General features: G+C 34.5%; 1 protein-coding gene across 6 annotated transcripts in view; it reads right to left on the bottom strand.

Annotated features, from left to right (window-relative positions):
* Positions 1 to 27,996, bottom strand: part of Cep83 (centrosomal protein 83) — a 123,016-nt gene that overhangs the window by 13,992 nt on the left and 81,028 nt on the right. For 3 of the 6 annotated variants that reach the window (XM_015482934.2, XM_048803900.1, XM_048803933.1), the window contains 6 exons: positions 22,892 to 23,006; positions 21,364 to 21,508; positions 21,101 to 21,250; positions 10,679 to 10,754; positions 8,246 to 8,403; positions 6,241 to 6,370 (listed from right to left, as the gene is read on the bottom strand). In XM_015482934.2, the coding sequence (XP_015338420.1) occupies positions 6,241 to 6,370; positions 8,246 to 8,403; positions 10,679 to 10,754; positions 21,101 to 21,250; positions 21,364 to 21,508; positions 22,892 to 23,006 (774 nt within the window). Of the gene's footprint in view, positions 1 to 6,236; positions 6,371 to 8,245; positions 8,404 to 10,678; positions 10,755 to 21,100; positions 21,251 to 21,363; positions 21,509 to 22,891; positions 23,007 to 27,996 lie in introns of all 6 variants that reach the window. The other 3 variants (XR_007347880.1, XM_048803911.1, XM_048803917.1) reach the window with 3 other exon arrangements.

Raw genomic sequence — 27,996 nt, 5'->3', positions numbered from 1 at the left:
CCCCTTTTTTTTTTTGAGAAAGGGTCTCACCAAGTTGCTGAGGCTGGCCTTGAACTTGTGATCTTCCTGTCTCGGCCTCCCAAGTCACTGGGATTATAGACATGAACCACTGTGCCCGCTGTTTCCCAGTTTTCTGATATAATTCTCAAGCTGTTATTTCTGAGCAAGTGCTACATGGTTAAAGTCTGTATCTAAACACTCCATTACCTGTATTCCCAGTAGGGGTCCATTTATATTGGTTATTCTTTTGGTTTTTTATGTTATTTCCTCACATGCCTGTTTTGTTATTGTTGTTTCTAATTAGCAGACCATTTCTTAGAGCAGTTTTAGGTTACAGAAAAAATAAACAAAGTAGAGAACTTCCATATATTTTCTTCCCCATCCAATTTCCACTATTAACATCTTGAATTGTTGTACATTTGTTAAACTGATGAACCAATACTGATACACTATACTTTGCATTAGGGTTCATTCTTTCTGTTGTATAGGTCTATGGATTTTGTACAATTTCATATTTCCATCATTATAGTATCACACAGCCTTAAAAATTCCAGGGCTCTGTCTATTCGTCCTCTCCTCCACCACTGATCCCCTGTAAGCACTGACTTTTCTGTTATCTCCATAGTTTTGTCATATCCAGAATGTCATAGTTTAAATTGCAGTATGTAGTTTTTTTAGACTAGTTTCTTTATTTAGCAATACATTTAAGTTTCTTCCATGTCTTTGTGTGGTTGATTCTTTTTGGTACTAGGCATTGAACTAAGGGGCACTCAACCACTGAGCCACATCCCCAGCCCTATTTTTAATTTTATTTAGGAAACAGGGTCTCACTGAGTTGCTTAGCACCTCGCTTTTTGCTGAGGCTGGCTTTGAACTTGTGATCTTCCTGCATCAGTTTCCTGAGTTGTTGGGATTTACAGGCATGTGCTACCACACCTGGCTGATTCATTTCTTTTTACTGGTGAATAATGTCACCTTATTTGGATATACCACAGTTTTATCCATTCATTTGCTAAAGGATATATTGGTTATTTCCAAGTACCAACATAAAGCTGTTCTAAATATTTGTGTGTAGTTTTTTTTTGTGTGTGGACTTAGCTTTTCAATTCATTTGAGTACATACCTTGGAATGTATTGCTAGATCATATGGTAACTTTACAAACAACTATCAAATGTCTTCTAATGTGGCAGTACCAGTTTGCATTCCCACCAGAATCAGAGTTCCTTATGTTCTATATCGTTACCAGTATTTGATATAGTCAATGTTTTGGATTTTGGCTGTTCTAGGTATGTCTGCTTATTTTTTGTAGAGCTGGGAATTATACATTTAAAAAATTGAGGAAATAATTTTTCAAACCTACAATGTTATTTTCCCTTAAAGTAGACTCATTTGTTTTGGGCAGGCAGGCTGTTAGCAGTATAAACTATTAATAAATAATCTAATTATAAGGAATGAGATTATCTGAAGCTTTGCTTTAGTAATTGCAAGGACCCAGTTATTTTCAGATCACCCTTAGTCCAATGACAAATTCTTTCAGGATTCTAACCCAAAACACAAGTGGATTTACCTGATCTCTGCTTTGTGGCTGTTTCTGAACCCCAATTTTTGTTTCCCAAGCCCTATGAAGTTGTCAAAGCTTTGCTCAGCTTCTAGTTGTCTCTTCTGGAACTGACAATTTACCCTAAAGGAAAAGCAACTACAAATGCCATGCTCACTTCTCTAGGTCCCTTACTGCTAGGGATCTTGGCCTCCTAATCTTTCATGGACTTGTTAGCTCTCTGAGACCTTCATGGAGATATTTTTTAAAATACTCTCTCAAATTCTCCTTATTGTCATGGGGTTCATTTGAGCTGCTATAACAAAATGCCTTAGAACTTAGGTAGTTTATAAATAATAGAAATCGATTTCTCCAAGTTCCAAAAGTTGGGAAATCCAAGATCAAGGTGATTCATCACAAGATGGTGCCTTCTCACTCAGTCCTCACATGGTAAAAGGGCAAGACAGTGTTACATACACTCATTAGGGCTCTGTCCTTGTCTTTGTTGATCTAACCACCCCTAAAGATCCATACCTCCTATGACCATCAACTTGAGGGTTAGAATTTCATCAGATGAATAGGGATGGTGGGGCGGGGTTCACAAATATTCAAACCACAGCACATGGAGAAAGCTGATCTACATATTTCCTAGTCTGTCATTTCCAAAAGCATATGCTTTTCTTAGGTATTTTAGTTAAATAGCAGATTTTAAAATTTGTTTTAATTAGCTATACATGACAGCAGAATGCATTTATGTACTTTGAAATGTCATTCACAGTGAGATATAATTTCTCACTTTTCTGAGTGTACATGTATAATCATATTGGTCAGGCAGTCACATATATATGTAAAGTAAAAATGCCTGTTTCATTCTGCTATCTTTCCTATCCCCACATCCCCTTCTCTCCCCTCCCTTCACTTCCCTCTACCTAATCTAAAGTAATGCTATTCTTCCCTAGTTCCCCCTGCCTAATTGTGAATTAGCATCTGCATGTTAGAGAAAACATTCAGCCTTTGGTTTTTTGAGATTGGCTTATTTCACTTAGCATGATATTCTCTAACTCCATTCATTTACTGGCATAAATAATTTCATTCTTCTTTAAAGCTGAGTAATATTCCATTGAATATATACACCACATTTTCTTTATCCATTCATCTATTGAAGAACACCTAGGTTGGTTGGTTCCATAGTCTAGCTATTGTGAATTGAGCTGCTATAAACATTGACAGAGCTTCATTACTATAGAATGCTGATTTTAAGTCCTTGGGATATAAACCGAGAGTGAGATAGCTGAGTCAAATTGTGGTTCCATTCCCAATTTTCTGAGGTATCTCCATACTGCTTTCCATAGTGGTTGCACCAATTTGCAGTCCCACCAGCAATGTGTTAGTGTACCTTTTTCACCACATCCTCATCAACATTTATTGTTGCCTGTCTTCTTGATGATTGACATTCTGACAGGAATAAGATGAAATTTTAGCATAGTTTTGATTTGCATTTCTCTAATTGCTAGAGATGTTCAGTATTTTTTCATATATTTGTTGATCAATTATATTTCTTCTGTGAAGTGTCTGTTCAATTCTTTAGCCCATTTATTGATTAATTGGTTATTAATTATTAATAATAACCAATAATTAATAATATGATTATTAATTATTGGTTATTATTATTAATTTTTTGGTGTAAAGTTTTTGGAGTTCTTTTTATATCCTAGAGATTAATGCTTTATTGGAGGTGGATGTGGTAAAAATTTTCTCCCAATTTGTAGGCTGTCTCCTCACATTATTGATTGTTTCTTTTGCTGAGAAAAAGCTTTTTAATTTGAATCCATCCCATTTACTGATTCTTGATTTTACTTCTTGAGCTTTAGTAGTCTTGTTAAAACAGTCAGATCCTAGGCCAACATGGTGAAGATTTGGGCCTATTTTTCTTCTATTAGGCACAGGGTCTCTGTTCTAGTGCCTAAGTCTTTGATCCACTTTGAGTTGATTTTTGTGCAAGGTGAGAGATAGAGGTTTAATTTCATTTTAATACATATGGATTTCCAGTTTTTCCAGCATCACTTTAGACTATCTTTTCTCTAGTGAATGTTTTTGGCACCTTTGTCTAGTATGACATATCGTATTTATATGGGTTTGTCTCTGTGTCCTCTATTCTGTACCATTGGTCTACATGTCTATTTTTGTGCCAATACCAGGCCATTTTTGTTACTATAAATAGCAGGGGTTTTTTAAAAGTTTTTTTAAAGATGTTGATGGACCTTTATTTTATTCATTTATTTATATGTGGTGCTGAGAACTGAACCCAGTGCCTCACACATGCTAGACAAGCACTCTACCACTAAGCCACAACCCCAGCCCAATAGCAGATATTTTAAAGGTAGAAATGCTTATAATCTCATTACTGTATGATCACATAAATACACAATCTTAAATCTAATTGTATTTCTTCAGTTGATTATTTAAACTGTAGTCGAATAAATAATTTTACTTGCCATCAAATCTTAATCAAGTATATATACATTGAATATACACATCAAACAGGTAAATTTAATCAGGCCCTATAGTAACTATAGGTAATATACAAAGATAGGGATTTCTGTAAGAAATTCTAGTCTTTAAGTATAAAACCATGTCAGAAGCCATTCTAGAGAAGCTAAGACCAGGACTGGGCTTTATTATTCTGTAAAAATATACGGATGTGAATTTACCCAAATGCTGAGGAATGGTGACTAAAAAGCATTGGTGTAAGATTAATATGGCATCATATTATCAACTTATAGTATAGACTCTGAAATTTGCCTCCTGAGACAAATCTGGAGATGAACTTCCAAAAGCCAGGTTCCTAGACTACTGTTAGTAATCTTTTCAATCTCCATTATAAAAGCAAACTATTTACTAATCACTTACTATCTGCCAGGAATTAAGCTCAAATACAATAAAAACAAAAACTCAACATATATTGACTGAAAGAGCCAATGACTACCTTAAAACTTTACCATTATAATAAATTTGTTTTTGTAGACATCCTTATTACCTTGATCTGAATCTAATTCTTCCTCAAACTTGCATGAAAAACTTTGACCTGGGCAAAATGCAGTTCATGCTACATGCCTGCACCCATGAAGCTAAACTTAAGTGGCACACACAGAACTGTGCTGACTAGTCTCACCTTTAATGAACAATCACGAATTTCAAATGTATCCCAGTGCCCCATGGCAATCCTAGTAAATTTCCTTAATCTGATCAGTGTCTGATCTCTTTTAACACTGGATATCACTTTTGCTCCAAAAGAAGTTAATCAAACTAAACCACAATAATTAGCATTTGATTTCTAAGACACTTATCCCTAAAACTTCAACATGAAAGTTTATCTGTGTGTGTAGGGGGAAAACCAGCTCCTATTACTTCTAGAATTTTCTGGCTGAAATTTAGCTTCAGATGTGCCTAGGTTTCACAGTGCAAGGAAGTGTAAGTAGAATTTCTGAGACTGTCACAAGTCATTAAAAAAAGTATTGAAATCCTAACACCCACATGCTTTTCAGTACTTACATGGACAAAAGGCAATAAAAGTGGCATAAAGGATACAAAACATTGGGATTCTTGTAAAATAAAAAATGTTTTTCTAATCTCAATGTTTTACTACTTTTAGCATTATGGAAGGAGAAAATATCAGTAGCTGGGACAGTGAAGTAGTGACTACTCATTTATCACTCCAACTGTCAATCAAATTTGACATTTACCCCAATAACAAAATGATTGCTAGGAACAGTGTCCTGGACTTCCAAATCGGAATATAATGATCTAGTTATTTCCTCTTATTCAAATCTGAACAATTAACTTTTCCAAAAAACACAGCTATTATGATACTAGTACACCTAGGATTATCTTTCTCTCATCTCAGTTATTCTCCTCCTCATAACCAACATTTCTAAAAAGAGAACTTATTAAGTGGAAACATCAAACACACACATGTACATCCACTACCCTGTCCCTCCTCACAGCCAGACTCTGTTAAAAACAACTGCTAAATCACTGCCAATGAGTCACTGTTATTGATGGAAACTGCTACATTCCTTGGGTTTACTGAAGTAGAAAAATGATTTAAACCACTGACTTATATGAAAATACCTGGCTACATGATTTTCAGGATACCCTAGACTATTTCCAAAAAAGAAAGCCTTTTAGTTTCTAGAGAAAAGTATGCCTGCAGAGGTAAAATTTTTAAAAGGATCAAAGTGGAAATAGTGTAGCTGTTTTAGAAATTATGAAGAGTCCTAGGCCCTACAACTAGGGCATGAAGATACTTGCCCCTAATTTTTGAGTTGGAAACAAAAAAGGCTTTTAACCACAGAAGCAGTATTATAGATATTAGTTAGGCATAGGTGAAACAAGCCTAATCACATTATAACTTTAAAGGAGAATGAGTTGAATTAAGACTTGTATGGATTGGCCTGGAAGGTTTTATTGATTTAAAAAAATACCATCTCTGTGGGAAAATATCTGTCAGCTCAAACAAAATTCACAAGTAAACCTGCTGGATGGTTTAGATTTTCCCATTTTACCTCTGCAAGGTTAACAGTGAAATGTAATATTTAAATATCAAATTAAACATGTCACTAAAATCTCAGCTTTAATTTTACATTTTACTCTAAAATAGTTGTTTTACTCTATAGAAATCATTTTAATAAGAACCACCTGCCTTCTTCTGAGCAATGGCAGCACGCTGTAGTTTCTCTTTAGCTTGATTATACTTTTCTTCTCTGTCTGTGATACGTGCATGAAGCTTATGCTTTTCTTCCAACCACAGTATTTGTTTTTCTTCCAATGTCCTGTCAGAAAAATAAATGTATGCAAAAACATGGAAGTTAATATAAATGCTTAAGGTTAAATAGGTATTACCTGCCTGATGATATCCCTACTTTTCTAACTACAGGCACTACTATTTGGTCACACATTTGCTAACATTAACATCACAGAGCATTTCTTACAAATCAGTCACTGTACTTCTAATTAAGTACTTGTCATGTCTTTTTTATATATGAGGAACTAGGTTTACAGTAGGTGATTAACTGATGTAAGAACTCATATCTAATTAATGGCAGGACAAATGCCTGATAACCAGGTCTAAACTACAAAGACCACCAAGTAATAAAAATTGGACCTAATGAAGCTTGTAAAAATCAGCCTAGAGCTGGTCACACTGGCACACGCCTGTAATCCCAGCAGGTTGGGAAGCTGAGACAGGAGGATCCTGGGTTCAAAGCCAGCCTCAGCAATAGCAAGGCACTAAGCAACTCAATGAGACCCTTTCTCTAATAAAATACAAAATCGGCTGGGGATGTGGCTCAGTAGTTGAGTGTCCCGAAGTTCAATCCCCAGTACCAAAAAAATCAGCCTGGAATCAAGTCTTTGTGTGGTGTGTTTTCTGGATACAGTAAAATTCAAACCAATGATAGTTTAAGGTAACATAATTAAAATTTGTACTCCTAAAGCTATTCTTTATCCTTTATATGATTTTTAATATCCTTTTATAAGTAATACAAATAAGAAATAATAAACCATGATAAGTAAGATTACTTGTCTAAGGTCATACAGATTTTAAGTATGCTAGTCAGGACTAAAATTATACTCTATTCATCTGTAGTCCAGTTATCTTCTTCTATAACTGTCCTATGAATAACACCCAGAAAACAACAATAAATTACTTAAATTTGCTAGTTATGCTTGTCATTAGGGTTCTTAAGCTCATTATAAACACTTAAGAATTTCAAGACACCAATTTCTATTTTTTTTTTTTTTAAAAATAAAAGAAAAATAGACCCTCAGGAATGTTATAACACATATGGACATGCACCTTTCTTACTTCCTTTTCCTGAAATTCAACCTGATATATGAAACCTTGGATGAGCCTTAAAATATGAAAGAACAGAAAAACTGAAGGAAAATAGAAGCTTTACTTGGTAAGACTGACTTTAGAAGAACAAATCTGAAGAAAAATGTTTTATAGATAGAAATAAACATCTATAATAACATGTTTTTGTTATAAAGACAAAGCAAATACAAAGTACTATAATATTTTATCCTACTGACCTACCTACTCACTCATTACTTTCATGGGGATCAAACCTAGGGACTTGTGCATGCTGGGTATGTGCGCTACCACTGAGTCACATTCCCCAGGTCTATTCTACCACATATTAAAATGTTCCAAAGAACATAAAGTCTTGAATACAACCAAAATAATTTTCCCCTGTCTACTACACTACTATTAACAAATTTCAAGGTCAAAAAATATAAACAAATAAATTAGCTTTTCAGAGGGAAAATCCAAAACTAGTTCTAATACTAAGAAGTTTTGAGAACACACAAAAATAGCAACCCCACAATCAACTCATCTGTTCTTTGGTTATTTAACTGTTTTGGTTTGCTCAAAAAATAAGAGGATCATTTCTTTCAAGAGTTTTCAGAATACTGTGCTCAGGAAAGATTTTAAAATTTTCTTCTAAATAATTAAAAAATCTATAAAGCTCAATTTACAGAGTATGTTACCTAAGACAAATGTACACTACCAAAAGGTACTTATAACTAAATACAAACACATTCAACATTGGAATTAATTATCACTGAAATAACTATGTATTATATGCCAAAAAGAAAAAAATAGTTTGTACATTAAAAAAAAAAAAAAAAAGAGCAAACTCTACTTTTCAACTTCTACTTGCACTTTTTCAGCTTGGCTTCTTAAATTTCGGCATTCTTGTTTTAATCTCTCCACCATTTCCTTCAGCATTTGGTTTGAATTCAGCAAGTCATTCTCTGACTGTGCCAGTGAGGTCACCTGGATCTGCAAGCTACTGATTTGCTTAAAAGAAAACAAAAAAGTGAAACATATGGCCACTAAGCAAATGCAGTAAGGTCTGAAAAGTGGAGGATACTAAGCATTTCACCATCACAAATGTCCCACCCAGCTGGTATGCCGTCAAAGATGCCCCTTAAATGAAATAATAAATAGCAGCAGTTAGGATAATTTCTTACTATAATTAGAGACTACCACTAACCATATATTCCCTAGTCACTGAGTTCCTCATTTTGTTCCCACAATAAACAAAGCACAAGTTGGAAGAAGGGTTAGCAAGAAGAACAAGGAAAAAAGAGAATGTAAAGTCTCCTTTGACTCTAGTTTTTCCCTAGCCTTCTAGGAAAAGAACCAACTTTAAAAACAAGTCAACTGGGCTGGGATTGTGGCTCAGCAGTAGAGCGTTCGCCTAGCAGGGGCTGGACCTGGGTTCAATCCTCAGCACCACATAAAAATAAAGGCATTAAAGGCATTGTGTTGTGTCCATCTATACCTAAAAATAAAAATTTAAAAAACAAAACAAACAAACAAACAAAAAAACAAGTCAAGTGGGAAACTAGTTGTTCCCCCTTCCCACATACTACCCTTGTAGGAGACTTGCTCTCTGAGCAGTCAAGAATTGTTGAGTAAACATAGGAAGGGTTGTTCTCACCTTGTTTTAAAATGATTTCCAATTATTCTACATGCCCAGTGTTAAGCAGAAGGAAGATCTGAGAAATCTAATGAATGGTTAGGGATTCCTTGGCCTCTAGAGCCACATTTCAAATCACATAATGTCACCCAAGGCCTTTATTCCATCCTAATTTACCTTCACCTGGGAATATTTTTTCCTCAAGAAAAGTGGATAATGACATAACAAACAGGCTAGAAAAACTCAAACTGCTTCTAAGTTATATTTAATAGTTTTCACTTGGGATAGTTATATCTATCCACATGCCATTTTGCCAATAAAATAAAGAAATTCTCATTTTTCTTTTTTTTCCCATTTACCTCTCTTAGCCATTCTCTGAGATACTTTAGAGCAAATAATCAAGAGACAGGGATCAAAAGAATCCATCCTGAGATTTAAGAGTTAAAAGAAATAAGATTCTTTTTATGCAATAAATTAAATGGGTAACAATCCTATTACTTTCCAATGGCAGCAAAGTCAAGTAAGATAGGATTATGTATGTCCATAGAGCAATTTGTTAGCAGAATAAAGTAAAATGGTATGTCTCAGATTATATTCTGGAATGAATACCTTCATGTGGAACTTTTTACTTTTTTAACAGGAGTGGCAAACATTACATCTATGTCATAGTTACATGAATAAGCAAACTTCAAAGAACTTAATACCTCCATATATTGTAGGATGACAGAAACCCCAATGCCAAGGATACTACATAACTTCTCTCTTGGAGAATCAAACGTTATGCCCTCCAAGTTGAGGCTCAGAAGCTGTAACTGCACATGCAAAGCAGTACCAGCTAATAGGCAAGATAAACCTTAAAAGTAGAATACTCACTATTTCATAATCAGTAGGAAAAAGTTTTTTTTAACAAAAAATAAAATGGAATTTGGAAGAGAATACTCTCCCATGTTTTGCCCAACCATATATAATCTTTTTCCTGAACCCAAATAAATTTAATTAAAATACACATTTCTTTCCATATAAATACGACTTATATTTCATAGGGAAATAGCAAGAAGTACTTTATGGATTAAATACAAAGTTACAAACCAATTATTCAATTAACTTAAAAATGAATAATCTTTCTAAGCAATTTTTAAAATTCCAGATATCAAAATAATGTCTTCCTGATTTTTAAAAGAATTGTTATGAGCTACAGCACGCAAATATATAAAAAAAAAACCCAGCAGTCAGAAAATAAGCTTATTCAATTACAACAGAGAAGCTGAAACACTTTATCTTTACACATCAACATCAATATTGTGGACTGTGCTAATTAGATTATCATAAATGTGATATGCAAAATTCCAATAATTATGCAAAACAACAACTTAAAGAAGCACCTAAAAAAAAAAAAAAAGCAAGCAAGGCATGGAGTAGGGGTGGGGCACACTCCTGTAATCCCAGAGACTTGCAGGAGAACTACAAATTTGAGGGAAGTCTCAGCAACTTAGTGAGACCCTCAACAAATTAGTGATGCCTTGTCTCAAGATAAAAAATAAAAAGAATTAGGGATGTAACTCAGTGGTAAGAGCACCCTTGGATTTAATTTCTAGTACCATAACAAAATAAATCAATAAATAAAAGCAAAATGTTTACTACAAATCATACCTGTTTCAGATCAGAATTTTCACTTTTTTCTTTCTCTGCATTTTCAATATTCACAATTTGTTGTTGAAGTTTTAACCTAAAAACCACAACCCATCAAAAGATATTACACATCCACACACAGTTTATTATTTCACTGAATTAGACAATAAATTATATCGAATGCCTGTTTGATACCAGGTATTGTGTTATGCAAAGTGGTAGATCCAAAGCCAGGGAGGTAGCACACACCTATAATCCCAGCAGCTAAGAGGCTGAGGCAAGAGGCTCCTGAGTTCAAAGCCAGCCTCAGCAATTTATTGAGGCCCTGAGCAATTCAGCGAGACCCTGTCCCTAATTAAAATATATATGTTTAAAAAAGGATGGGGATGTAGCTCAGTGGTTAAGCACCCCTGGATTCAATCCCTGATACCAAAAAATAAAAAATAAAAAACAAAAGTAATAGATTCAATCATAGATTCCAGGCAGCTAGGCAGTGTTTACATATTACTAAAATTTAAACACAGATTACTTCTTTTGCAGTGGAAAACTATGAGTATAGCAAGGATGAGATATCAAGTTTGTCCAAAGGTACCAGGGAATACTACAGGGAGACAAAATCTGATTAGTAAGATTTTAATAAACATAGAGAACAGCCTGAACAACTGGCCTTCAGTGGAAAAGTGTAGAATGTGTTGTCAAGTCATCAGAAAAAAGTAGTTCAGTTTAGGAAAAGCTACCTCAGATCCATACAACTTAAAAGTTCTATAATTTATCAATGCTATCAGAAACACTGCTACTTTATTCCAGGGCTAACAGATTTAAAAGAAAATTATCTAATGAAGATCACCATACTGAATTCTATAAAATATCTAATGAGTTTTTTATCCAAAACAAATGGACATTTGAAGAGGACCAATACTGCATTCTCTTCTAAACAAATGATACATGCTCAATCATAACCTTCTGGTGACCAAATGACCAATGTTGTAGAGAAAACTTTATGCTAATTAGGTTTGGTAGGCTGGGCCCCTCAACCTTCTCCTTTTAAAAATTCCTTTCAAATATAATTCATTTGGCTGTAGTCATTTATAACTTAACTTTAGCAGCACATCTGATCTGCCCAATCAGAATTGGGACCATAACACCCTTTAGAGTCTACTGGTAGCTGGGCACTACCTAGTGGCTCTGGAGGGTGAGGACCTAAGAAAACTTAATGAGACTCTGTCTCAAAATTTAAAAATAAATAAATAAATAAATTAATTAATTAATTAATAAGAAGGGCTTGGGATGCGGCTCAGTGGTTAAGCACCCCTGGATTCAATTCCTGATACAAAAAAAAGAAAAAAGAAAAAAGCCTAGGGCTATGCATTGAATACAGTATGATTTCAATATCTGCTAAAAGACTACATGAATCAACTCAAATCCTGAATTAGTAAGACAGATAGAACATGAAAGAATCTTGGAAATATGACCAACTACTTTTGATATATTTACATATAAATGCCCAAAACGAGTCTAAAGAGATGGTTAGTCCTGCTCTTCCTCTTGTTCCTTTGTTTTTAAGAGAGAGAGAGAGAGAGAGAGAGAATTTTTTTTTAATATTTATTTTTTAATTTTCGGCGGATACAACATCTTTGTTTGTATGTGGTGCTGAGGATCGAACCTGGGCCGCACGCATGCCAGGCGAGCGCGCTACCGATTAAGCCACATCCCCAGCCCCTCTTGTTCCTTTGTCAGTACCAATAACCTTCTTATTTCATAATTCTAGCTATGCTATTGTTCTCAAACTTTGGGGGCATTTCCTCATTAAATATTCCTGAATGTTATTAACAAGGTGCTTTAAGGTTACTGAGTTTATAAGAGTTATTTTCTACAAAATCATGATGAAAACAGAAGACAGAAGACTGCTGAGTCCAGGTCAAGAATTTGGATATATCTGGTCAATCAACAAGAAATAAAACTCAGGTAAGGGATCAGTTAGGGCTGTTTAAAAGAGATGCAATTATAACCAGTCCTTGAAAGCAAAGTAACAGTCTTCAAATGGAGAAATTAAAGATAAAATAAAGATGAAGAGGAGTAAATGATGGAGCAAGACCTCAAAGAAAACAATGGAAATGGATTAATGAAATGGCTCACTTGGAAGTAAAGGGGAAAGAATATTTTTTAGTATAATGGAAAGGGAAGTGAGAATAAAAAGAGATAAAGATATTGAAATTCTAAGGTAGCAAGAAGGTGAAAGAATTCATATCTAATAGCCTTTGCTTATATACAAATGGGAACACAATTGAGCTGTAGTTTCTAAACTAAAAGGAGGCAAGAGAGCCAGATTAATAAACTGAATGGAAAAAAAAAAAAGCATGAGGACTACCTGTTTCAGTATCTTCAGTGAGAATGAACTGGGAAAGAGAAAGATATTTATGCCTTTGAAGTAAATGGTTCTAGTAGATAAACAAACATAAAATAGAGTAAACTTAAAGAATGCTAGCATGAAGCTATGAAAAACTGTAAGTCTAAGGGTTGATATGAATAGCCCAACAAAACAAATGTGCAGACACTAAGAAAGATGGCAAGATAGAAAAATAGAGAAAAGTTGAGACAGATAGCAAAGACCTCAGAGATTATTGAGGAATATCCAGTAGATCAGTAAACGGCAAAGAAAAAAGACAGGGACAACCTAGAAGCAACAAATATCAAAAGAAAAACATTTTAACCATGGTTAGTCAAATAATCATCTGAAAACAAGAGTAAGGTTTATAAATGCTGATGTCCCTTGTAGTTCTTTGTTGCACGAAGAAAAATAATTTCTACTTAAAAGGGATTCTGGGTTACATGCCATTAGGAGAAAATCAGATTCAGTGAGGTTTCATTAAAAAAAAAAAAAGTTGAATCACAAAACATTTCTTGATAGCACAATAAGGATTCTGAAGGCTACAACAGAGGCTGCTATTAAAGGAGAGCTTCTACTGAGGAAGTGGTGGGGAGAAATCAGAAAATAAAGGATGAGTAGTTTGGGGAGTAAGAAATGATAAGGTATGTACACTGTACTTTAAAAATAATTATGGAAAAGAAATAGGAGGTAGAATGGAGGGCCAAATTAAAAGAGAATAAATCTATGGGAGATTTTACCTAGAAACTTTGGAATAGGATGGAACTATTTCAAGCTCCTTCAAAGTATAGTCCTGGCATGCAGCTGATAGTGCTTTTTCACCATTCAACAGATATTTAATGAGAGCCTATGAATGCTGAGCCCAGTTTTAAGTGTTATAGATTCATTGGTAAATAACAAAGATAGAATCCCTACCCTTAACAGTCCAACAATGCTGTCTGGTAAAGCTTTCTGCAATGGTGGAAATGTTCTATAATCTGAACTTTTCAATATGACACTAACTACGCATTTCTATAGTACATTTTAAATATAGCTAGTATGACTAAGGAAGTTAATTTTTAATCTCTTAAAATTTTAATTAACTTAAATTTAAATAATTATATGTGCCTAGCGATACCCTATTATCACCATCTATCCTAGCTGACGACCTAATGCTGGGTTCACAAAAATCTGACTATTCCAATAACTTAAGAAAACGACAAAGAAAGCGCGTAAACAAACAGAAGTACCTTTTCAAAATCCGAGACAGCTCTCCAACCTTAACACCCAAGTTACTACAACCTGGCACTACCATGCCAGACTGAGGACAATAATTGTTCAGAACCTGGTGCATCAGGGCTTAAATAGGCGTCTGCATCCAGGGCAGCTCCCAATATCCTATTGAGCAGTGAAGGCTCTAGTGTAACATCTTGCCTTTATTTGATGCTAGTCTCCATTATCAAGGGGAAACAACACAATATGGCAAGGGAGAGAAGTCATATTTGTAATAATCTATTGTCACAGATTCCTAGATCAAGTCTCTTAAGAATGGCAGTTGCCTTCTTCTAACAATCTTCTGAAAATAAGTTTCCTGCTTGTAAGCACTGGAAACTGGCTATTATTTCCAAAAAAAAAAAAAAAAAAAAGAGACTGTCTTAGAAAAACAGGAGCCCACTGAATCAAAACAAAACAAGAGTACCATAAGCAGAATACAGTAATGGATAGGAATCACTGGCACATATGTGCAACAAGAATCACCTGGTCCTTCATATGCTATCACATAGCTACTTCTATCACTTATTTTATAGTTCAAATTTTAGGAGAAAACTTGTCTAGATGGCCAACTGTAAGTCTCCTGCTTCCTATTTAAATGACATACAACAAAATCCTCATCAAGATAGTGTAGAAATAGGAGGACATATTAAATGATTTTTTTTTTAAAGAAAGGGGGCAAATAAATATCCACTATAGGCAGAAAAAAAATTCAAACTGATGAAATAAAAATGTTTAAAAAATTCTTAAGAAAAATTAGAATGCCTCAAATGAAATAGTGTGTGCTGGCTTTAAGTCATACAAAAGGTAAATTAAGAGGCATTTTCTACAGGATTTCTTAAATGATCAAGTTCTCTTTCCCTTGGATGATTATTGCTATTATTTCCCCTAAACACCTCCTCTCTACTTCTGATATCAAACTGCAAATCACCTACTGCCTCCTCCCCACCACCACAAACAGGCATATAATCTGGCTGAGCCAGGGTGCCTGATTCCCTTTGTCACAGTGATAGGTTACTTGAGTTGATTAAGTGTTATGGTTTGGGTCTGGAATGCCCTCCAAGACTCCTGTATTGGAAGCATGGTCCCCAATATAACAAGTGTCAAATGGGATGGAGACTGCTGATTAGGTCAGAGCCCTCAAGATCCAATATCCATCAAGTATCACTGATAGCTGGATGTACTATTGGGAAGTGGGTCCTAGTTAGAGGAAGTGGGTCCTAATTAGAGGAAGTAGGTCCAAGTAGGTTTATCTTCTCCCAGGCCTCTTAGATGTTATCTCTCTCCCCTTTCCAGCTGCCATGAACTGAGCAGCTTTCCTCCACTATGCCTTTCAGCCATGATCTTTTTCCTCACATCCAGTGGAGTTGGACCATGGACTACAACCATGAACCAAAATAAAATTACCATCCTCTAAGTTGTTTCTGTCGGGTATTTTGGTCACAACGAAGCAAAGCTAACAAAGGAAGTAATAATGTGTTCTTTGGTCTCAATATACTGTCTTAGCCTCACAAGGAAATAGTAGGAAAAAAGCACACATCAGAGACAGACAAATAGAAGAAAGGAGGAGAAGGAAGAAGAAGGGAAGAAGGCACTCTGGTCACATTTGAGTTCCAGATCCAAGTGTCCAAAAGAACAGCACAATTCCTGTCCTTTCTACAATCTATGTCAGCCAATAAAGTCCCTTTATTTGCTTACATTAGTTGGAGTAGGATTGTTACCATTACCAAAATTTGACTTCATACTTTGTTAATATTTAAATTGTTATAATTTTTGCATTGTTATTTTATAGGTAAATTTACAAACTTCACAAAATGAAAAAAAAGTACAGTGAAGCATCCTTATGAAATACAAAATATTTTTGTAAAACTAAATTTATTATTTTTATAATAAATTATTATAATAGGCTAATGGTGAAGAAACCACTTAGGTAAACAAAAGACTAGTATATAACTAATATGTTAATCATTGCTTTAGAATATCTACTTATCATAGATATCGTTAATTATGAGTAAAAGGATACTCCTGCTTCATATTATTTATACTTTTCATTTCCTTAGCAAGATCTTTGGTTCACAGTCTCTGACCAATCAGACTCCAAGTGATACAATTATGATTAATACTTTGGCACTAGAAACTGAACCCAGGTGTGCTTTTCCACTGAGCCACACCCCCAGTCCTTTTTATTTTTAGACAGGGTCTTGCTAAGTAGATGAGGTCTTGCTAAATTTCTGAGGCTAGCCTTAAACCTGCAATCCTCCCGCCTCCCCCTCCAAATTGCTGGGATTACAGGTGTGCACCACCATGCCCAGCTATTATGATTATTTTAATGAATGATTTATAAATAATCAAATCAGAACTACTATGGAAGAAACACCATGATTGTAGAATTTTTTAATTTTTAAACTCAGGCAAATCTTGTAAATTACTACTGCTAGATTTTATATTGGTTACTATGTCCTTATGTTGGGGATCATTTACATATTATATGTATAAATGATCTGTAGAAAATGAAAAGGAATCAAAGATAAATTATCAAAGTGACTAACAGAAAATACCATATTAAAGAAAAGTTAAGGAATGAAAGCTGTTTTACATATACATATATTTTGGCCAAGGGGCAATACTGGGGATCGAACCCAAGGTCTCGCACGTTAGGCAAGCACCTTGTCACTTAGCTATATATCTCCAGGCCTTTGTTTATTTTAAACTGTCTCCCTAAATTTTCCAGTTGGCATCAAACTTGCAATTCTCCTATGTCAGTTTCTCAAGTGGTTAGGATTATACTTGTTCACTACCACACCCAGCTACATTTTTAAAAGCCAAAAAAACAAAAGAATAAAGTCCACTATTGTTTTCAAGCAATGACAAAATGCTGAACATTATATCACTATAGCAACAGAAATGCAAAGCAGAAGAAACAGAAATGATTCTAAATGGCCAAATTGTGCAACCATGATGAGGTAATATATTAGAGTGGGGTTCTTGGGGAGGGTGGAAATTTTAAAACGATCTGTCCTGAATAGTTAAATAATATACCTACCTAAAAGTGAAGGGGTAGGCAAGATTAACTCTCAAATCCATTACAGATTTATGATTCTAGAATGGAAGCCAACAACGATTCGCATTAAACCCAACATAAGTAATAGATACACCACTGCCTGAAGCGGTTCTTTCTTAAGTAATGTGGATCAAGAAATTTGCCTCAAAATATAACCAACAACTTAATAAGTATGATTTTAAAAAATCACTTAATAGGGACAATGGCCAGCGTCTCATTGCGGAGTTCTTCCTGCCAGGGAGAATGGAAGCCACCTTAAAACTTAAGTCTCAAATAATTAGTGAATAACAAAACACAAATATTCAGAAATATATTTACAAATGTGAAGCCTCTGATAGATCTAATCCATATGGTCTCTGTAACTAAACAAAGAAAATATGGCTCTGGTGGTTTATTTAAGGGGGGTACAGGAAAGGCAGGAATAAGGTTTCAAGGGCAGAGTCATGCTTGATGTCTACTAGTCAGCAGGTTGATTGTCATCTTCTCAGGTCACACTCAAGTACTGGGTGGGATCTTTGGCCGAGCTTGAGAGGGAAGTTCACTTGCATCAGGTGGTCAATCCCTGTGGCGGGTGTCACGGGAAGTTCCCAATTCCAGACTTATCCCCTTTTCAGGCTACTATGCACAACACAGTCCATATACAGCCCATGGATGGCTCATGACAGTTACTCTAATTTATATAATTAGCAAAGTCATTAAGATTTTAGAATTAAAAGATAAAGAGAAGGTACTAAAAATAAGGACAGATGCTCTAGCTCTATTATCCATTTATTTTACAAAAATAATTCAGAAAAGATAGGAAAACAAATAAAGTCATACAGAACCACCCCTTAGCATAAATGGAAGACAGAAAATGCCCAAATTTCAAAACAACTATATAAGTAAAAATGCAGGGGGTTGTAAGGGATATCAAATCCCAGCAAGTGTTCACTGCATATAAATGGTCTTAACTCACCCATTAAAATAAAAAAAAAATCTCCCATTTGGCTCACAAAGCAAGACCAGACTATATGCTATATAGAAAATACATATTTAAAAAACAAAATGATTCAGAAAATTTAGAAACAGAGGACAAAGTTATACCAAGCAAATGGAAATAATAACAGTTGGTTCCTGTTATTACAATGATTTGAACTTAGAATTTTTCAATTTCACAATGGTGTGAAAGCTATATGCAATCTGTAGAACCTGTACTTTAAATTTTGAATTTTGATCTTTTCCCAGCCTAGCAATATATAATGAAAGATACTTTCTCACAATGTTTGCTCAGGGGCAGCAAGCTATAGGTCCTAGTTTGCCATGGGATCACAAGGGTAAACAAACTAATACTTTGCAGTGTATGGTTATTAGGTATATATGTTTTTAGATATTTATTTTTTAGTTGTAGGTGGACACAATATCTTCCTTTAATTTTGATGTGGTGCTGAAGATCAAACCCAGTGCCTCACGTGTGCTAGGTGAGCACTCTACTACTAAGCCACAACCCCAGCCCTGTTATTAGGTATATTAAAGACATTTTCAACTTATCTGTCAGGATGTAACATAACCTACTATACTCTTTCTTTCCATATGCTATGTAACACTCATAAAAATTGATCATATACTATAGCAATAAGACTATAGTATATGATCAAGGCAAGTGAAATGCTCAGAGTATGAAATTTGAGATACTCTGACACTGTTAACAGAATCCTGTACCAGAGGCCTGACTCTAGTAATACCAGCAAATGAGATCCAGCCACTTGCACCAAAAACCACACTGAAAGAGCAATGGCAAGTGCAAGAAAGGAGCTTTAATCATTATAGCTATACCAGGAAGACAAGGAGACCTACTTCCTTACCTCTGTCTACGGTGTTACTGACATAAGCTTCCAATTATACAGACAAGGGGGTCCAGATATAGGAACAGTCAAACAATCTTCATCAAACTGTGGTTAATCGTTATCTCAGGACTCAGAAAAGGGGACCCTGCTCATAATAGATAAGAAAGCTGCTATTGCCCCAAGGGATAGTTTATACTCATACAAGATGTTTATGTATTAGACATGTTGTTCCTGGAATCCAAGGTGACTCAGAGCAAAACAGATAAATGCAAAATGGAGGCAGAAGTGTCAAGTTTTTTATCCTGCTTTTAATAACCCACCAGACACTGGAAGGTCCAAGTGGAAAATATAAGTCCTTGTTACCTGGATCCTATAAGTGTAACACTGGAACACGGAAGTGAATGACTCCTTAAATTTTACACCCTGGGCTATTCATTTTGTCTTATCCTAGTTGTGGTCTTGATATATTATACCATAAAGAAAACATTACTTTAATATCTGCTAAATTGTGATTTTCCTACTTTCATCATTCTTTCTACATTTATTAGTTGGAATTTGAAAGGAAGAGCTTCTCCCTTCTCCTCTAAATATTATATCTATACTAGTATGGACTAATAGATTCTTATTTTCTTCTATGGGTTACATAATTGGCAATTGGAGACTTTTTCAAGTTGAATTCTATGTCCTTTTGATATAATCTCATCTTTTGAGGTTCTCCTTATTGTCTGATATCACAGGATATTCTAGGTTTCCCTTTTACTTTCTTTTCTCTAGCCCTATTACTAGCCATTTCTCTAAGGCTATTTTTATATTGGAGGCTGGCATAGGAAAATGAAATCTCAGCTAATCTAATAAGAGTGCTTGTTGGTACTAAAGAAACTTTGCTTCTAGGCCCTTTCAGTGAACTGATGAGATTTATTTATGTATGCCCAAGTCACATTACATCCATTTCTTTATTTTTCTATATGTATATATATTAATAATCATGAATTTACATTGATATTTCCAATTCTGCCCCAACACCATGGAGTTTATTCTAGACTTTCTCTCTTCATATTTGTAACTTCTTTAGCAGATATTAAAGTAATGTTAGGATGCTAAAATTAATAAAATAATGTTTGATGAGAAAGTACAATGAGAATATTTAAATAGTCTCAAAAAATTATATAAGAAATCTTATGATTATATATTACAGAGGGGAAAAACACTAATTATATCGAAGAAAAATCTGACAGACACTATGATAACTACATGGTCAAGGTGAACATAATCAGTAAAGAAGACAAATCAAAAACTTCCTTATACGTGCACTGAGGATACATGACTTTGGTGCAATTTTGATTTAAAATACATAACCTGAATTTATTCATAAACAATGTATTACAAGGGGTTGGGGGTATAGCTCAGTAGTAGAGTGCTTGCCTCACACATGTGAGGCACTGAGTTCAATCCTCAGCACCACATAAAAATAAATAGATAGATAGATAGATAGATAGATAGATAGATAGATAAAGTTATTCTGTCCATCTACAACTAAAAAAAATTAAAAGTGTATTACAAACCCAAATTGAGAGACAATGTGTAAAATACTAACAAGCACTCTACTAAAGTGTTAATGTGTTCCAGATTAAAGGAAATTACATAAAGGCAATGTGTGGAATTGATTCTGAACCAGATAAAAGACACAAAGAAACAACTGGTAAAATTTAAATAAAGCCAACATTTTTGATAATACTAACATTTGATTTCTGGATTATATTGTTAATTTGTTTTGACCCCTGTATCATGGTTATATAAGATGTTAATACTTGGGGAATCAAGGTGAAGTGTGCATGGGAAATCTCTGGGCCATTTTTACCTCATTTTGTTATCTCTGAAACCATTTCAAAATTAAAAATTAAAAATATACATGTATACATAACCTGATACTCTGAAGTTCCCTTCTGGCTGATTCTTCTGCCATCTGTGATGCCCGCAATTTCTCTTCACACTGATCCTTTTCAGATTGCCTCCAGACGTCATGTTCCAATTTCATTTTCTCCAAATCTGCTAATCTGTTCTCAAGTTCTAGCCTAAAACAACAGATGATAATTATGTTACAAGAACTACAATAAAGATGATGCTACAGTAAAATGTTTCCATGTGCAAGAAGATTTAATACAAACTAAGGTAATTAAGCACTTACTTTTCACCTTGTAATACTACGAGTTTTTGATAACCTTCTTCCTTGGCAGCTTGTACTTTACGTATTAATTCACGATCCTTTTCTACTAATAGCACTTTGTGATATTCAACAGCTGATTTGAGGATTTCATTGTCTGACTGTAATCCTATTATTTTTCAAAGAGAAAAATATACTATAGTTAATATTGCGATGATGAAAAATCACAATTAACAGCCTTCATAAGTGAGTAAAAGAATTAGAAAGTCTCTCTGGATATACATTCTCAAAGATCCTTAAGCCACTGATACACTTTCTAAAAATAAGAATGAAACAGACTAAAACTCAGAGTTAATTCTCTGCCATTACTTCATTTAACACATGCATACATACAAAAAAAAAACTTTCAAAAGGGTAAATAAACATTTATTCACTTGAATTTTTAAACCTAGAAATATCATCAACCTGTGTGATATACAGAGACACTTGGTTACTTCACCTCTGAAGGACTTCTGTAAACTAACCCTAAGACAGCATCATAACAAAATGGCTGAAAACAGAGCAAATAAAAGTCACAAAGTCCTTCAAACCTAAGATTACAGCAAAATTGCTAGAGTCTAGCAGAAATATAAAAAACAAGGAAAGTTTCAAGTTTGTCCAATGAATTTCAAATCTTCCTCTTGATGAACAGACAATATTTATACATGGAATAACTGAAGCAAATTCATATCTAATTCAAAGTAAAACCAGAATCCCCAAATCTAAATTTCTAAGAAAATTTAGTTTAAATGAGGAAAATCATAAGTCAAAATTACATAGAAACTAATAATGAGAATAGGCATTCAATCTAACCTCCATCTGAAATTACAGACCAACTCAAGCACAGTTACACCCCAAGGGCAGCTTATTTGAAAAATCTAAGATTAGAAGCCACGGCTGGGGTTGTAACTCAGTGGTAGAGTGCTTGCCTAGCACGTGTGAGGCACTGGGTTCAATTCTCAGCACCACATAAAAATAAATAAATAAAGGTATTGTGTCCATTTACAACTAAAAAACAAAAAGAAAAAAAATTAGAAGCCATACAAATTCTGAGAAATCCTGATGAGTCATGTGAATATTAGAATGGACCATAAGAACAAGACTACATTGAACTAAGCTTCAATAACTGACCTAGTGTTTAGAAAAAATAAAAAATTAAAAATCCAGGATTAGAACTTTCTTCTTTATGGTCTTAGACTTATAATGCCCTCGGAAAATAATATGACAAAATAGATTTAAAATTATAAACCCAGGAAAGATAGAATCCCATTTTCAAAGTTTTATTTAGTTTATACATTAATCAAATAACTTACACCAACACATGATCGATTTTTTTTTTTAAAGTCAGGTCAAAGAATGAACAGTCAACATACATGCAATAACATTCCATATCTTTTAAAGGTTGAAATCCAATTAATCTGAGAATCTAGAAATAATCATTAAGGTTTATCTATATTAACAATTGAGTTCATGTCTGAAAAACTAGTAAAAAGCATGGGGAATCATATATTACCATCCAATTCACTTTGAATCTTATTCTTTTCTCTTTCTAGCTCACTTTTAGCTCTTGCTGCCTCCAGTTTGATGTCTGTTATTTCTAGTTTGTTTGAATGTTTAAGTTCTTTTACCTGTTGATAATTAGAAATTGAAGTTATTATTGGTCATTTTATTCCCATTTAGTACTCACCAAAAAGCAAGTGTAAATGAAAAAAAAAATTGGCAGCAGATTATAGAGTGCAAGTACCATCCAGGAAGAAAGGTATTCCATACCTGAATACTATTTGTAATGAGGAGACAAGAACACTGTTTTTCCTACTGAAAGTGAGCATTTCTTTAAAAGTATCTGGGTGGGGTCACCTGGACATAAATCAGGACATGTGCCTTAAAAAGTTTAACCACATACATCAAACTTCCTTTTAAAAAGTATTGGAGGACTGGGGTTGTGGCTCAATGGTAGAGCACTTGCTTAAGCATGTGAGGCACTGGGTTCCATTCTCAGCACTGCATGTAAATAAAACTACTACTAAAAAAATGTTTTTTTAAAAAAGCATTAAGGAGGGGCTGGGGTTGTGGCTCAGTGGTGGAGCATTCGCCTAGCACATGCAAGACCCTGGGTTCGATCCACAGCACCACATATAAATAAATAAAGTAAAGGTATTGTGTCCAACTACAACTAAAAACTGAATATTTTTTAAAAAAAAAACATTAAGGAGAAATAAGGCCTTCCAGGTGGAAGGAATAAAATATAAACTGTGAAATAGGTATGACACCAAGTAATCTACTCTAAAAACAAGATGTGACATATAGAGCAGAGGGAGGCAGTTTTTTTGTGAGTGACAGCGAATAAACTTCATATGTCATACAAAAGGGCTGTTTATTCTGTTGGCTACTGAAAGCAGCATAAGTAACTTTGTTTTAGAATGGTAAACTCTAATTGCAAATGTCTTAGATTAAAAAATTGAACGTAAACAAGAGGCAAGAAACTGATAAAAGGGGCAAAAAAACATTTGAATTCGGTGACTAAATAGTGGGCAGAAACCAGTATAAATCATACAAATCTACTATAATCCTATATTATCAAAATTTTCTTTCTTTTTAGTTATTTCTTATTTGTGGTACTGCGTGTAAAACCCAGGGCCTCATGTGTGCTAGGCAAGTGTTCTATCTTTATTTTATCCCCAGGGGCTAGAGCTCCAGACTCCCAAAATCTAAATATTTTAAAGCCTCAGCTCAATATGAATAATTGTTGACACTTTCTAAATAATTAATCTTCACAAACATTCATTCATTCATTCATTCATTCAACAAATTTTTACTGAACAACTGTTTATGTGTCAGGCACTATTTTAGAAGCTGGAGTACAACAATAATCTTTCTCTTTCCAATCATCTGCACTATTAACAGTTTCTGTAGCCTCTACCTTTTAAGGCATTTCTAAAATTAGGAATAGTGGTGTTAGAATTTAACACAGATATAAAATTTAGATAAATCAATATTATTATACTAATAAGTAAACTGTGAGATCAAAGTAGAAAACTACAAATACATAAAAGTCAAATATATAAAATGTGAGATGGTAAGAAAAGGAAGGTCAAGGACAATTTACTTATGAATGCAATAAAACCCTACAATAAAAAGTTGGGAATTAGATACAAATCTGGAAGAGGCTCTAGAGCCAAAAAGAAAAGGATAAGAAACAGAAGTATCTTTATTGGAAGGAATTCCATCTATGAAAGGTCCTGAAAATACTGAAAGGGATAGGTTTCACGCAAAATCCATACCTGAAGAAAATAAATAAAAACCAAGTATCATACTGCCTTCATACCACTAATCACAATAATAGAGCCTTTCAAATTATCTTGTATGCATTTTTAATTAGTGCATTATAGCTATACATAATACAAATGTGGAATATACTTTGCTTCACTTAGGTTTCCAGTACTTCCCATTTTTCTCCCCTCCTCCATCCATCCCCCTGTTCCCTTTCTCTACTGGTATTCCTTCCATTAATTCAGTTTTTTTAAATTAGTGTTTTATAGACACACATAAAACTATGGTATATTCATACATATGCATAGCATAATTTGGCCAATTTCATTCTACAATTCCTTTCATCTTCTATCCCTCCCCACTTCCCTTCAATCCCCTTCCTCTGCTCCAGTGAACTCTCTCCTATTTTCATAAGATTCCTCACTTCCACCCACCTCCCCACCTTATTTTGGTCTTGCTTCTGCATATGAGAGAAAACATTTGATGATGAAATTTCTGAATCTCACTCATTTTATTTAGCATATTCTCCATTTCCATCCATTTACCAGCATGTGTTGATGGGCACCTGGGTTGGTTCCTTAACTTGACTATTCTGAGATACACTGCTATAAACAAATGATGTACCTATATCTCTATAGCATGCTGATTTTAGTTCTTTGGATATATACTGATGAATGAGATAGATGGGTCATATAGGGGTTCTATTCCTATTTTTTGAGGCATCTCCACACTGCTTTCTGGAGTGGTTGTATGAATTTATACAACAATGTTCATGAATGTACCTATTCTCCCCACATCTTCACCAGTATTTATTATAATTTGTATTCTTGATGATTGCAATTTTGACTGGAGATAAAATCTTGGTGTAGGTTTGATTTGCATTTCTCTGATTACTAGTGATGTTGAATATTTTTCATGTATTTGTTGGCCATTTTATTTCTTTGAGAAGTATCTGTTTATTTTGTCCATTATTAACTGGATTATTTGGTTTTGTGGTATTAAGTTTTTAAAATTCTTTATATATTCTGGACATTAATCCCTTGATGGAGGAGCAGCTGGCAAAGATCTCCCATTCTGTGGGCTCATTTCCTCGGTGGTACAGAAGCTTTTTAATTTGATACTGGCCCACTTTTGATTCTCAGTTTTACTTCTCGTACTGTAGGGGTCGGTCTTGTTAAGGAAGTCAGTGCCTGCACCAATATGTCAGAGTGTTGAGCCGACATTTTATAGTAGTTGCAAAATTTTCTATTATCATCATGATTCATTTTGGGTAGATCATATGTGTCTGGTAATTTTTCATTATCATCTTGATTTTTCAGCTTACTGGAGTATACATTTTCAAAATAAACTAATAACCCTCTGGATTTCTTTCAGAAATGTGGTAATATCTCCTATTTCAACTGTAATTTTTCTGATTTGGGTCTTCTCTCTTTTGGTTAGTTTGGCTAAGGGTTTATCTATCAATTTTGTTTATCTTTTTGAAGAACCAACTCTTGGTTACATCAATTTCAATAATTTCAACTTTGATCTTATTTCTTCTCTTCTATTGATTTTGGAAATAGTTTATTGTTCTTTGGAAATAGTTTATTGTTCTAGGGCCTTGGGTATAACATCAGATTATTAAATGGTTCTGTTTTTTTTTTCTGGTTCTATTTTTTTTCTACTTTGTTATATATGACAGCAGAATGCATTACACATTCCTATTACACATACTGAGCACAATTTTTCATATCTCTGTTGTATACAAAGTATTCACATCATTCGTGTCTTCATACATGTAATGATATCCATCTCATTCAACCATCTTTTTTACCCCCATGTCCCCTTCCCCTTTCAACCCTTTTCCCTATCTAGAGTTCGTATAATCCTCCCATACTCCCCCTCCCAATTCCATTATGAATCAGCCTCCTTACATCAGAGAAAACATTTGGCATTTGGTTTTTGGAGATTGGCTAACTTCACTAAGCATTATATTCTCCAACTCCATCCACTTGACAGACACCTCTCAGAAAATGATATACAATCAATCAACAAATATATGAAAAAATGTTCAACATCTCTAGCAATTAGAGAAATGCAAATCAAAACTACTCTTAAGATTTCATCTCACTCCAGCCAGAATGGCAGCTATTAAGAACAAAAACAATAATAAATGTTGGTGAGGATGTGAGGGAAGAGACATACTCATACCTTGCTGGTAGGACTGCAAATTGTTGCAGCCAGTATGGTAAGCAGTATGGGAGTTCCTTGGAAAGCTGGGAATGGAACCCCCATTTGACCCAGCTATCCCTCTCCCCAGTCTATACCCAAATGACTTAAAAACAGCGTAATACAGGGACACAGACACATCAATGTTTATAGCAGCACAATTCACAATAGCTACACTGTGGAACCAACCTAGATGCCCTTCAGTAGATGAATGGATAAAGAAAATGTGGTATATATATACAATGGAATATTACTCATCAATAAATAGAGAATAAAATCTATTTTTTAAATGTAGAAACTAAAGACTATAAACTTTCCACTTAAAACTTCTTACCTACTGTCCCAGAGATTTTGATACATTGCATCTCTATTCTCATTTTGTTAGAGGATAGACAGATGAGACTGTTGGGAACACAAGGTTAAGAGAATAATTCTATAAAATGGACCCACTATGCGGACCCCCACAAACTTTCTTTGCTTAAAAGCAATGTATCTCAGCCTGCCTGGCCTAAGCAGACAGGACAGGTCAGGTTCCTCAGCAAACTACCTGTAATCTGCAAGGACATGCAGGCAGGAAATAATGCTGATAAGAGAAACCCAAGTTACTTTGAAGGGAAAGATATTTGTAATCCTTTTCACAGACCAGATCCCAAAAGATAAGGATAATTCTTCCTAACCATAAAACCTGTAAAAATGATTAAGATTCCAATTAGAATCAGTCAGCATGGGCCAAGGTGACAGAGTTGCCATGGCAGTGGGGACTTTGAAGTCTGATGTCACCCTGTTGTCAGTAAAAAGTCAAGATGTGGACCTGGGCAGGAATCTTTGGGATCTCCAATAAAACCAGAGTGCAGGAAAGATACATTGTCCCTCTCCTTTCTGAGAGTACCCACACTCTCCCTTGAGAGTATACCCTTTCCCTTTTCCTATCCCTTCAATAAATTCATTCCTGTTACTCTGAATGACATGTCTGAAATCTGACTTGGCTGCAAGAAATCTGGGCTTGAAAGAGGGTCTTTGAATTGCCTCAGTTTCTCGGAAGACGCCAGCCCCATAACAATTTGTTTCTAAGAATTTTTTTATTTCTCCCGATTTCTTTCTATGATCCATTATTCATTCAAAATGTATCATGTGGGCTAA

This window comes from Marmota marmota, unplaced genomic scaffold (assembly GCF_001458135.2).
Source record: "Marmota marmota marmota unplaced genomic scaffold, marMar, whole genome shotgun sequence".
Lineage (NCBI taxonomy): Eukaryota > Metazoa > Chordata > Mammalia > Rodentia > Sciuridae > Marmota > Marmota marmota.
This window is presented reverse-complemented; position numbering and strand designations above follow the sequence as displayed.